This window comes from Canis aureus, chromosome X (genome assembly GCF_053574225.1).
Source record: "Canis aureus isolate CA01 chromosome X, VMU_Caureus_v.1.0, whole genome shotgun sequence".
NCBI lineage: Eukaryota > Metazoa > Chordata > Mammalia > Carnivora > Canidae > Canis > Canis aureus.
In genome coordinates, this window is record NC_135649.1 from 99,403,569 (window position 1) to 99,416,840 (window position 13,272).

Sequence of the window (13,272 nt, forward strand, 5' to 3'; positions counted from 1 at the left end):
AATGAATTGAACATTTGAACCTGTAGGTACTGTTTACCCAGGTTGCATTAATGAGTTTTTTCTTTGTGTGTTTGGCACACACTGACCAATCATATGTGGAGGTTCAATTCTTCTACTATGTCTGCCCTTCCTGACTATACATAATTGAGATCTAGCTGAATACAAGTGTTCAAAGTAGGAAATTAGTGGTATTTACTGCCCATCATATATCTTGCTCCTCCTTGGTAATTGCTATTTGCATAGACTGCACACTGCATATAACCAATTTGCATAGGCTGAAATACATGTATCTGTCCATATACATGTTGTTGAGACACACTCCTAAGTGGATTTCCTTTTTTTTTTTTTTAAAAAAAAGGGACTATATAAGAATTCTGTCCAACAGTGAGGGCCCTCCTGATTTAAGAGGTTAATTATTTAATACCCGAAGAGAGTGCCCTCTCAGACATCTCTCTGAGTAGCAAATGTGTTCTATAAAGCACAATTTCATTGAATAAGTGAGGCAAGTAACCTCATTAAGAGTAGAGTGTGAGGGCAATGTACTCATGTTCAAATAGGTTCAAAGGTGTTGACCATGTAAGAAGAATGAGGCAATTAGTTGGATTTAGTCCCACTGACTGGCTATATTCCATTTTCATTTCTCTCTCATGGAAACAGTGAACTCAAGAGAGCTAGTTGCTCTTCACCTATTAGAAGCTACCAAGTTTATTAGAGGATCTATTGTCTAGGCAAAGACCTCGGTGTGCCAACTGCAGTCCACAGACCAACTGCATCAATATCAATAAGGCACTTGTTTGAAATTCAGACCCTGAGTCCTATCCTGGATTAATGAATTCCAATCATTTTTTAAACAAACTCCCTAAGTGATTTGTTTGTACAATAAAGACTGCAATTGTCAGCAAGCCTTTTTGCTCAACTATCGACCCTAAAAGTTAAAACTGAAATAGACAAGACTGCTTGAGTCATGCTCTAACTGAAGCCCATTGTTCTTAATCCTTTTTTTAAGATTTATTTATTTATTTGAGAGAGTGAGAGAGTGTGTGCAAGCGTGGGTGGAGGGAGTGGCAGAGGGAAAGAGAATCCCAGGTAGTCTCCTCACCGAATGGGGAGCCTGATGCAGGGGTGGTTCTCAAGACCCTGAGATCATGACTTGAGCCAAAGTCAATAGTTGGACACTCAACTGACAGAGCCACCCAGGCACTCCAGCCCATTGTTCTTATTATGACACTTGATTGAGGCGTTGATGAAGGTGTTTTCCCATGATCAGAACATTTCAACCACCAGGCCAGAAAAGCTCTGATAGCAACAGAATTCATAGAACACCACAACCCTCAAGTCCTCTTCCTTGCCCATGATCATGGGCTGAACACATACTGACTCTCACTTATGATCATGTGCTCTCTCTCTGCTCTCTTGCATGCACCCCTCTAAATTCTCCCTATAAAACTCTGGCTAGTGTCACATCTGGCTGGTGGAGAGGTCATTTGTTCAGGCTTGAGCATGCCACCTCCCCTGAATGTCAGCACCTGAAATAACTTTCTCCCTTTCTTTTTTCCAAACCCTCATCTCTTTAAAAAAAAAAAAGATTTTATTTATTTATTCATAAGAGACAGAGAGAGAGAGAGAGAGAGAGAGAGAGAGAGACAGGCAGAGGGAGAAGCAGGCTCCATGCAGGGAGCCCGATGTGGGACTCCATCCTGGGACTCCAGGATCACGCCCTGAGTGGAAGGCAGCCACTCAACCACTGAGTCACCCAGGCATCCCTAACTAACCCCTTCTCTCTTGAGTTATGGGCTTCTCTTGTGATGAGTTTATCTGAGTTTGTTCCACAACAGTGTTGGCAAACAGCCAGGAGCTACACTTTCAATTTGTTCAGATCCCTTGGGATTCCCCAGGATGGAGCAGTAGGCCTGGGCAGCACCTCGGGGCTCATCCATTCATTTTTCTGAGTCAGTGGCTATAATAGATGGATCAGTAACACAATAACAACAAAAAATGATTGTGAAACACTGCTTTACAGACTTCTAGTTGCCTCTCCAAGAGTGGAAGCAGAAGGAACCTAATTTTTGTGAATTCCAAGATCTAAGAAACACTCAACTTTTGGCTGGGGTGCAACAGGAAGTTACTCAAATAAGAGAGCTAAAAGCTATGAGAGGAAAGGAGAAGGGACAAAAGCAGGGAAGGAATGTGCTTTTTTTTGCAAAGAGACAACCAACTATGTGTTTCACCTAATAATGCCTTGCCAGGTGTGTCTTGCCTCTTGGCCCCTTCTGTGAGCCAATCTGAGCCAGACTGGAGCTGAGGACATGTGCAGAAGGCCCCCTAAGCTGACCTGAAGTTAACTTTAGCTCACTATAATACTAAGATCTCCTTCTATGGGCAGTTTTTTTTTGCCTTTTTTTGAACCTTGAACATACGATGTATGCACTAGCATGTTGACATGCTACCTGTGTGCAACTGAACCAAAAAGTGCCTCTGCAAGTCTCCTGCCCCCATCCTCTAATACACTGAATAAAACCTTCCCATACTAACTCCACCAGGGGACAGTGCTTTGAGAGCTATCTCGCTGCTTCCTTACTTGTAACGAGTAATAAAAAGCTGTTTGTGTTAGACATTTCCTTGGGTTCAATTTGATGCACCCAAGTGGCAAACCCCTTAAATTCGGTAACATGAACATATCAGTTATAACCTTGGAGGGTTTTTAAGATGAAAATACCTGCCTTTCTCTCAGTAACTGGTGGTAATGTTGTCCCCTGGGGACATCTGGTAATATTTGGAAACATTTTTGGTTGTCACAACTAGGGAAGGTACTACTGGCATCTAACGGGTACAGGCTGGGAATGTTGCTAAACATTCTACAATGCCTAAGACAGCGCCCCATAGCAAAGAATTGATGAAGGATAGTTGGAAGGCAGGCAGGCAGGGACAAGGGACCACCATCCTAAGAGGAAATCACCCCTAAAAGGATTTTACACCACCCTGGAAGAAGCCTTCCACCCTTTCCTGTGTGATAGATAGGTGACAAAAACCTGATTGGATGACTTCAAGGAGAGTTAATCAGATTAAAATAGCCGCTAAAGAGCCTATTAAAAACCCCTAGACTTAGAAACTCCTTTTGGGTTCCCTCCCTCCTCAGGAACTTTGTTTCCTTTTCCTTTTTTTTTTTTTTTTTTAAATCACGTTGCTATGGCTCTACAAGCCTTGCTTTGCTGCCCACCACTCTGTCTGGTCTACTTTTTAATTTTTCAAAGCGGTGAGACCAAGAACCTCGGGCATCAACGAAAGAAAAATATCCCGTAACAGAATTACCCAGTTCAAAATGTCAATAGTGGCAAGATTAAGAAACCCTGCTGCAGACAAAGTTTATATTACTCAGAATACATTTAATCATCCCTTTCATCACATTCACAAAGTGGGTTATGTATGTTGAGTAATAGAACACAGAAGTAGAGGTTAAAGATCTTTATCAAAAATGTAACATTTAGTTGGAAAACAAGTGAATAATTCAATAAGGCAAATAAAGGACTCCCACTGACTATGCCCATGTGTACTTAAATACTAAGAGCTTGGGCCCACATGATTAGTTCAGCATGAGTGATAAAAACCGGAGGTTTTATACTTATTAATTGAGAAGTAAGCTAATCATCCTCAAACAATGGTCCTTTTCTTTCCTAACAAAGATGCTGCTTGGATAGTCTGGTTCACACTGAAGCAAAGTGAGTGACCAAAATGACTAAAAGGCAAAACTATGCTGATCAGGAAAAACTGGGATCAACAGACATTTGAAAAGACATTCCAGTGCTGAGGCAAAAATAAGTTGAGTTTAACCTCACTTACATCATGTATTTTATGTCTAAGGAAATAGCTCAAAAGGTTAGTTTTCAAGCCTGTAATTTTGGTGGCAATCAAATAATCTTGTTGAAATATCTATATCAAGAAACGCAGAAGTACAAAATTACTAGTATTGGACAATTTGTGCTTCTGGCATAATAGCCACCAAGTGGATTTTTTGTTTTGGCATTAGTAATCAAGAAAAAAAGAGGAAAGAATTGAGGTCAGCTGTTTTGATGTCTTCTAGAACCGAGAAGCAGAGAAGCAAGAAAAATGTTACAGGCTAGAAAAAATTCTGACTGCAAAATGTCAGATCTTATCCAAGGAGAGAATTTATTAAACCTGATGGCTCTGATTTGGAAATACTATAGCAACATAACTAAAGTTCCTTAATATTTGGGCATTGCACAGGCAAGGAAGGGGAGCAGAATATACAACCTCAAACATGTTTTGTTTTGGTTTTTTTGGTATACAGATTATTTTAGGCTGATTATTTTTAAGAAACTGCAGACACAGGAGAAATTTTGTAAACAGAGAAGTTACTGTTTTGTAAAAGATATTTACATTTATAAGGGAAATCTCTGTACTGGTGTCTTCCTTGCTTAAGCCCAGGACTCTAAATGTCTAAAAACTCTTATCAATGGAGAAAGCAATGGTTTGAATCTGCATAACAACCACACTCTTAATTACTGTGTTTCTCCTGGAAATCTCCCATAACTGGTTCTCCTACGCTCAGCATCTTCTTTTCTGTAGCTGGAGATGGTATTTAGGGTGGTAGCTCAGGCCATTTCAGGGAGTTACTCAGTTTTCCTGGAAATCTCCCTTGCATACAGAAGGTATACAAATTATTAAACTTCTGTTTGTTTGTTTTTTTTTACTGTTAATCTGGTTTGTTACTACAGGGAAGTCTCAGCAAAGAACCTAGAAGGGTAAAGGGGAATTTTTTTTCCTCCCCAGAGCAATAACTCAATAAAAGTGACTCTTTAGTAGATGCCTATACAGTTTTTAATGAGTCGGTGTCCTTCTGGGGAGATGTCACCTCACAGAGAGGTAGAAGGTTTTGATATCTGGGCAAAGTTTGGCTTTTCCATATTTTGAAGTCAGTGATCAAAGATGTCAGATGTTGAGCCCGGAAAGAGGCTTAAACAGTTCTGTGATCTTACTGTATCTCTCAGTAAATAAATGCACTAGGTAAATACTAACAAGGATAGGCGCATATATTCCAAAAATGATTCATTACGAAAAGGGATAAGGAGTCCACTGGGTCTAAATTCATCCGGCTTTAAAACAATGCATCCTAAATGATGTACACGTTAATTACATTACTAAAGATATTCTGGGGACTAGGGAGTTTATTGAGCAAGTCTAATTTCTATTGATTACATTCTTTGGAGGGAGAGAGAAAGTGTGTGTGTGCAAGAAATAAAATGGGATTGAGAGGGAATAGAGAAAACGTAGATGTTTATCATTATTAACTAGTGCTGGTCTCTGAGATAGTATACTTTGCTACTTCCCAAACTACTTCATGATGAATGGATTGCCATATCATTGTAATCATTGTATCTAAACATAACCATTCACAACAGGATTGTTAATGAACATTCCCTTAATGTGACAGTTTCAAAGCTAAACATTCCCTAAAAGCACAATTCTATATTAGGAATGCTTAATATCAAAGCAATTTAAAAAGTTGATGGTGGCATTTCAAATTATACTGGTTTTTATTTCCTGTTCATTTAATTTTATGAGTGCCAGACACATAGTAGGTTCTTAATGATGATCATTAAATGCATGAATAAATGAATGAAGCTGACTTCTAGGACAGCATATTTAAATTCAAGTAAATCTGTGATAAAGTAAAATATGGAATCAACGGAGCTGGAGCTAAAGCTGGCCATTTTAATACCAGATACATTAGATTTAAACATGAGATTTGCGGGAATTTTTAATGAACACATCATTATCACATCCTAAATTACCCAGAGTATCATGTAGTTGGAGAAGAGAAAGCATGTAATGGCTGTTAACATTTACTAGGAGATAAGTATGTGTCCGACATTGTGATACCTATTGACACACAGTGGCTTATTTAATCTTCATAACTATTTTATGTGGTAGTTAGTATCATTATTCCCATTTTATAGAAGAGAAATTTGAGGCTCACAGAGATGAGGTGATGTGACCAAAAGAGTGGGGCCGGACACTTGGTTCCTGGACCTGTTTTACCGACTATAGTCATATTAGTTGTACTATTAAATTAGCTCCACATTCTATTATGTCTCTACTCAATTATGCTTTATGTAGCTCTCAACCATCAATCATTAACTTTGCCTGTTTCATCCCTAATCTCTAATTGTAGAGACCTCACGGAGACTGGAAGGGTAACATTTATTTTGAGGTATCTGATCATACCAGGTCCCAAATAGTGCCTCATTGTCCGAAAGAATGCTCTCCCTGGGCTCAACAGGGCAAGGCAGCTTGGAGAATGCTCCCAGCCTTCTTGATGGGCTGTCCTTCTGATTATAAAGTTTTCTGTGTTTCAAAATCAGTGTCTCAGACATTCGCTTACTGCACATTGGGTGCATTGGACAAGTTTAAATTTGGTAACAATTACGCAGTTAGTAAATGGACAGTTGGCTTTTGAATGCATAGCATTGCTGCAGAGTCCACACCCTCAACCATGAAGCTGCTTTGCTCCATATAGTCGACATGCCCACACTGTGAGGCCATCCAGAGTTAGAGTATGGAGAAAAAACACAGTTGAGTGGACATTTAAGACTGCCTGTTGGGTGCAAGAGTGATTAGGTCTGAGGCAAGAGCAATTGCTGCTGGGCACTGATCTGAAGAATCCTTTGTGTCAGGGAAATGGAAAACAAACAAACAAAAAATGGAGGGAATAGTAAAGGTCAGAATTTTGGAGGGAAAATGAAGGTAAAGGTCAGTGTTGGATACATGTCAAGTCAGGCAGCAGCAATTAGAAACCTGAGCAAAAGCATTTGGGTATAAGGTTCAGAGACTGAAATATGAAATGCAATCACATGTGGGCAACAGTGGGAACAAGAAATAACGCAGAATGGAATGTGCCAGCTCTGTGCTTTGGCTCTTTTCCAAGGAAGCTTGTCAGGTCAAGGGCTAGAGTGAGGACCATAAAGGCCTGGGGCCTTGCCTATTCATTCTTTATCTCTCAGTCACTGCACAGCTTAGTTCTCTGTAGAGTACAGGAAATATACCCCTGCTGCATATCTGACATGATCTTAACTGTCCAAGTGCCTTCCCTGGCTGCAGGGATCTACAATTTTGAATAGTCCCATAGAAACTTTTTTTAAGACCTATTTTTTTAAAGTAATCTCTGTATCCAACATGGGGCTCGAACCCACAACCCCGAGATCTTTTTTTTTTTTTAATTTTTATTTATTTATGATAGTCACAGAGAGAGAGAGAGAGAGAGAGAGAGAGGCAGAGACACAGGCAGAGGGAGAAGCAGGCTCCATGCACCGGGAGCCCGACGTGGGATTCGATCCCGGGTCTCCAGGATCACGCCCTGGGCCAAAGGCAGGCGCCAAACCGCTGCGCCACCCAGGGATCCCAACCCCGAGATCTTTGATGGAGAGTCACACACTCCACTCACTGAGGCAGCCAGGTGCCCGTCATAGAAACTTTTTCAATGGTCAAATTTCCTAGGGAATTTTCAGCCAGTGTTTGTGGAAGTAAGATTTTTTTTTTTTTAAAGATAAAAGGCTGGTCCAAAATCTAACCTAGTTTGATCCTAGCTGAATTATTCATTGTAGTAGCCTCTCAGCATTGGAATGCTGAGAATACTTAGTTGATACATGTGAGTGACATCTCAAAGAATCCGTAAGAAGGGGAGCAGGTTTTGCGATCCCCAAATATGCCACTCTGGCAGGAGGACTATTTTGAGCTGAAGGCAGTCAAGACCCAGCAGACTCAAGAAACACTTTGACCTCTCCCTTAACTACCTAAATGAATTTAGATAGGGGACCTGGCCCAGAAAGAAATCTATTACTTAGGATAACTTTGTATGCAGAGTCCTGACTAGGGTAGAGCAAACGACTTATCCCCAAACATGGACTCTTCTTACGGGCCTGTGAATCAGCCTCTTCTCCTTTGAGGCTCCAGGCCCCTGGGCCACTCTAGCTCAGGAGGGCATACAAGCCTCAACTGCCCAACTTGTCCTTGAATCTCATATCTCTAGGGCTCCCATATATATGAAATTAAATTTTTCTCCTGTTAATCAGTCTTATGTCAATTTAATTATTAGACCAGCCAAAGAATATAGAAAGGAAGAAAGGAAAGGTTTTCTGCCTTAACACATACCACCCAGTGGGGAGGCTCTGACATAATTTTTGGTATATCAACAATACTGAGCAAAAGGTAATGGTGGAGGAAAAAATGCTTAAGTAACTTGCACCAAGCTATGTCCTGGAAAGTTCACCCATCAGAGGAACTGATAATTGTGGTTTGCAAGGTCTGTATTCATCAAATACTTTAACATAGGTCTTTAGAGAGGTTTTCAAATGAAAGACTTTGAAGGCCTATAAGATAAGTTAAGGGATTTATGAATAAGTGGCAAAAAATATGATTAATAGTGACATCTTCCAGTTCCTTCTCTGAGCTTTAGTCTTCTGAGGGCTATAGCAATTCATCTGATAGTTACATAACTGCTAGTGTGACAATAATTTGACTCTTTCAGGAATGCTATGATCAAAGACCAAAACTATAAGCTATGTGCTGTGCCTTGATCTTCTGACCCTTGCAGGGCTGGGGAACTTGCAGCTATGCCACCTGTTAACCGAAGTCCTTTCTAAGATGATTTGGATAGACCATTCCCCAAGATTATAAGCATCTCAAGGGCAGGAGATTGCAGGCCTTGCTGCTTTTGTGAATTGATGACTCATGGGCTGCAGTTCCCTTAGAAGGAAGGCACACATTAACTTTAAAAGGGACTTTTGGAGTATATAATCTTGAATAACATGTTTAGGCTTCTAATGCTTTTATTTTACTAAAAACAAAATGCTCTTAGTATAAAGACATATTTGAAAACCATTGTGGATCTAGGCATTAAAGACTGCTCCAACATTGGCCACAACTTTCTCCTTCATGTTTAGGGAATCAGACAGTCTTGGGCAAGTTTTTCAAACAATTTTCTTGATTCTTCAAACATTTATTTTTGTAGTACTGGAGGCTTTTGTAGCCATGGGCAACTTAACCTTAAGCTACACATTCTAAAAATAGCCTGGCTGTGTTTGACCCTTCCTGGCTGTGTACCTACCTGTAAGAACAGAGCTTTAATAGTTTATCCTCCTTAGATACATTCATTTTCCTCCTTTTCTCCATATGATCGCTTAGGGGCTGAGGGCAGGGTGCCCCAAGATGGGCCATTTTGGCATGCAGATTATTCTGAGTTGAAGGCATTCAAGACCCTGTGGGCTCAAGAGGAACTTTTGCCCTTCCCTTAACTTCATAGAAGGCTTGAAATTGAGGGTCTTTCCCAGAATAAGGGTTATTAGCAGAGATAAGTGTTATCTGAGTGATCCATCTGTATAGCAGGGTAAACATCTAATTACCAAACATCTGTTCTTACCATCTTGTGGATCATACTCCTTTCCTCTGAAGCCGCAGACCCCTTCCCCCTTGTCCTTATTTCAGGAAGACATATGCCTGACCGTCTTTGGAATTTCCATGTCAGTGTGGATTCCCCATATGGACACTATTAAATTTGATTTCCTCCCATTAATCTGTCTCACGTCAATTTGATTCTTAATTCAGGTAGAAGGACCCTTAAGGGTACAGGAATTCTTGCTCCCTAACAATCAATAATTGACTGTTACTCCTACCTTGTCCTAAAAAGAAATAAGTGTTGTTCAAGTGAACAGATTTTTATATGTGCCCTCTATCCTCTCTCCACTCTTCCCCTTCTTGAGAAATAATTCAGACTCTTTAATTAAAGCATATTCAAGAGACTGATCAAGATGGTGGAAGTATTGTATCCATAGAAAGGAAGAAGTTAAAAAAGAAACTAAACAAGTTGAATCTGAGGAAGTAAAGGTCCAGGAGGACCATGGTGATAGTCAACAAACTTTTGAAGGGCTTTTTTGGGAAAGAGAGATTAAAAGCGTAGAACTGTGGTCAAGGGGTAGACAGACAGTGAAATAGGGATGCTTTCTAATAGTTAGGTTTTTCCAGAGATAGAATTGGTTTCCTTGAGAGGGAATGTGATCCAGTACACTTAGGAGCATGTTATGGAATGGTTCAATTACACAACATTTGAGTTGCTTCCAAACCTGGTAAGCTATTTCTGTCCTGTTATATGTATAATATTTCTATTCTCAATTCCTTCATTGACTATATATGTTAAGTTACAGAGAGAAACAATCATTGCTACCTGTTCTTACCTTTTCCTTCTACTCACATCTCCCACAGGTAGACTATTTTAATACTATAGTCTCCTGACAACAGAAGTGTCTGTTTTAATAGCTTTTAGTAACATTATTCAAAGGGAATCTATTGCCCAATAAAGAGGAGGGGGACAGTCTTCAATGTTCTCTTTCTTTTTCAACCTCAAAGTGCCTAGGATTAAACATGTGCTTTGAAATTAAAATCATAAATTTGCTGAGTAAGAGAACACCAAGTGTGCTTGTTCCCAAAGCTGGAAAGTTTTCACTTAGCATAATGTAGGAAAAAAGCCATTTTTCTCTTGTAATGTACATCAAAAATTTCTGCAATGAAAGCGAGGCTCCAAGTTCACAACTGTCTTGTTAAAAAAGAAAAAAACAAAAAGCTCAAACTGGAGTCATTTCCCTCCCTTCCCCAACAGGAAACCAAGACTTAATTACAGTTTTGACCTATCTCAGGCATGTGACCTTTTAAAAGTCAATCTGAAATTTCCTGATCAGCACAAGTGAGTTCATCTGCATGGTAAACAAAACAAAACAAAACAAAACAAAACAAAACAAAACACCCTGGCCTTTCCCTGTCCTCCACCCCTGGAAAGTGTCCAGGCTTGACCCAATCTTTTCGTTTTTTTTTAAATTCTTTCTTTTGTTAATGACTTCTTGCCCCACCCTCTTTCCTATAAAAATCTTCCATTTTGTGCAACTACTCAGAGCTGCCCAATTCATGAGTCATTTAATGAAGTCAATTAGATCTTCAAATTTACTCAGTTGAATTTTGTTTTTTAATAGTCTCCAATGTGAAACAGTTATATATATATATATATATTTATACATATGTTTAACTCTGTGCCTACCGTGTTGGGGCTGCTGTGGAATCAGATTTAGTGCAGCAGATATGTACTCAACCACAATCTATCTTCCTTGAATTATTACTAATGAATAATAATTGAATGATAATTATTTGATGACTAATTAACAAATTACTGTTAATTATGGGAAGATACTACACATGTAAAAGTTATCCAAGGAAGAAAAAAAATGTCAAGAAGTACTGCAATGGGGAATCAATCAGACAGCTAATGCTAAAGGAAGAACCTTCAAATAAAGAACACAATCTTTGACTTAAAATTTCCCATTATTTTTGATTGGTTTGCCAATTTCTAACAATAAACAGCATTTAACTTCATTTCACTTGTGTACAGGCTCTGTACCAAGCTCTTCACATTTCTTGTCTTCTTTCATCTTTAAAACACACTTAAGAGTTGCCATCATCATTTCCCTGTTGTCAAGTATCAGGAAACTGAAGCTTAGGGAAGTGAGATACCATCCCCAAGGTTCTAGATTTGGTGGTAAAGCCCAGCAAGGGATCCATATTTGACTCTAGAGCTTGAGTTAGTCACGCATCCACTGTGTTATCTGCTAAGATGGCCCTGCTATTGTGATTATTTTATTTAGGATAAAGTGATATGGAAAAACAGAATATGCTTTTGGTTCCCAATTCTTTCCCTCCCATTATAGGTTCAGGACTACTCAGGCTTAGAAGGTGACACTCACCTCGTTTGTGAAGGAGAACGCTGGCGTGCCGACGTCCATTTCCATTTTCAACATAACAGGAGTAATTTCCCAAGTCACCTTCTTCTACAGAGTCCACAATTAATGAGATGGAAACTTCCTGTTCCCCGAGATGCTCTTTGAGAATTCTAAAATATAAAGCAAAACGAAACAAAAAACCCCACACAAACATACACAGACATGAAAAGGAAAAAAAAAATTAGATCAATCTGAATCTGAGGTGAAAATACCTATAGCATCTGTGCTTCAAATTTGGCTACGGATTGATGCTATCTTAATTAAATTATATCATGCGCTTTTCCTCTTCATGTCTAATGAGGAAGCTTGTTTTTGGAGATGCTAATGAAGTTGCAGTTAATTATCTCTCTTAGCAGGACAATCACACTGTCATAATAAGAGGTGAGAAAGACCTTGAAGACAAGTTTACAAACTGATTTCCCTTTAAGAAATAAGATATAGTAAAGGTGAGAGAAGAAATTTTAATGACTTAGGCTGGGGGACTAATTATATAGATTGTTAGTTTTTTTTCTTTAAAGAAAGGAAAAATAGAAAATTTCCGAGCTAGTTTGACATTTTGGTTGAAAGCTCCGGCTTGGATTTTTTTTTTTAATGATACAAATTAATTGCCTATTTTAAGAGAAATATGAAATTATAAATCCGTAGACTAAATGTTCTGATGAAGTGTTTAATTCTGACATTAAATGAATAGTAAACACTAACCTCACTGTCAAAGGTTTTTGTGATCTTTCAGAGCGAATGGAAAACCTTAAAGTGAGGCTCTCTTTCCCTGCTTGCAAGGGTTTCACCTCCATCCTCCCATTTGTTTGGTAACTCATGTCTGCACAATACTTCCTAATGTAGAATTAAAGAAATATACCTTCCTAGGCCCTTTCTTGAGCACTTGCAAAAAGAGAGAGAGGGTGAAAATTAGGAGGTTTATTGTCCTTCTTTAACTTTAATATCTCGAAGTACATGAGTAAAAAATAATAGTTAAGTTATAAATATGAAAAATGGCCCAGGAACATTTTAGTACATATTGGAGAATTGTCCGTCTGGGCATTTCCAAACCCAGGTGGAGTGCAATATTCTTGTGTATTTGTCGCCAGGAAGAAGATCCCAGTAGAAATAACCTTATATGACAGTTTTATATGTTTTTAATATCACAGATCTTTTTCACTTATACCTTTGATCAGGTTATAAAAGTCCTTGAATTTAGGAGGAGGAGCCTTATATATACTCATATATACCCAGAAGATGTAAACTTTAGATGGGAAAATGTTTACGCATGATCAGCATTTTGATTCAGTTATAACTTAATTATTATTTATATGCTTGCTTACTTATACTATGATTAAAAATGAGTATCTATGTCCAAGCATAATTTTAGTCATGATCAAATACCTGAATACTTAAAAGTAAATGAACAAATAAGTTTTTTTAAAGAGGTTTAAACATT

At 38.8% G+C, this 13,272-nt stretch overlaps 1 protein-coding gene across 1 annotated transcript in view; it reads right to left on the reverse strand.

The window, feature by feature from the left end:
• Positions 1-13,272, reverse strand: part of IL1RAPL1 (interleukin 1 receptor accessory protein like 1) — a 1,264,416-nt gene that overhangs the window by 54,603 nt on the left and 1,196,541 nt on the right. The window contains exon 9 of the mRNA XM_077889792.1: positions 11,799-11,944. Coding sequence (XP_077745918.1) covers positions 11,799-11,944 — 146 coding nt within the window. The remainder of the gene's footprint in view (positions 1-11,798; positions 11,945-13,272) is intronic.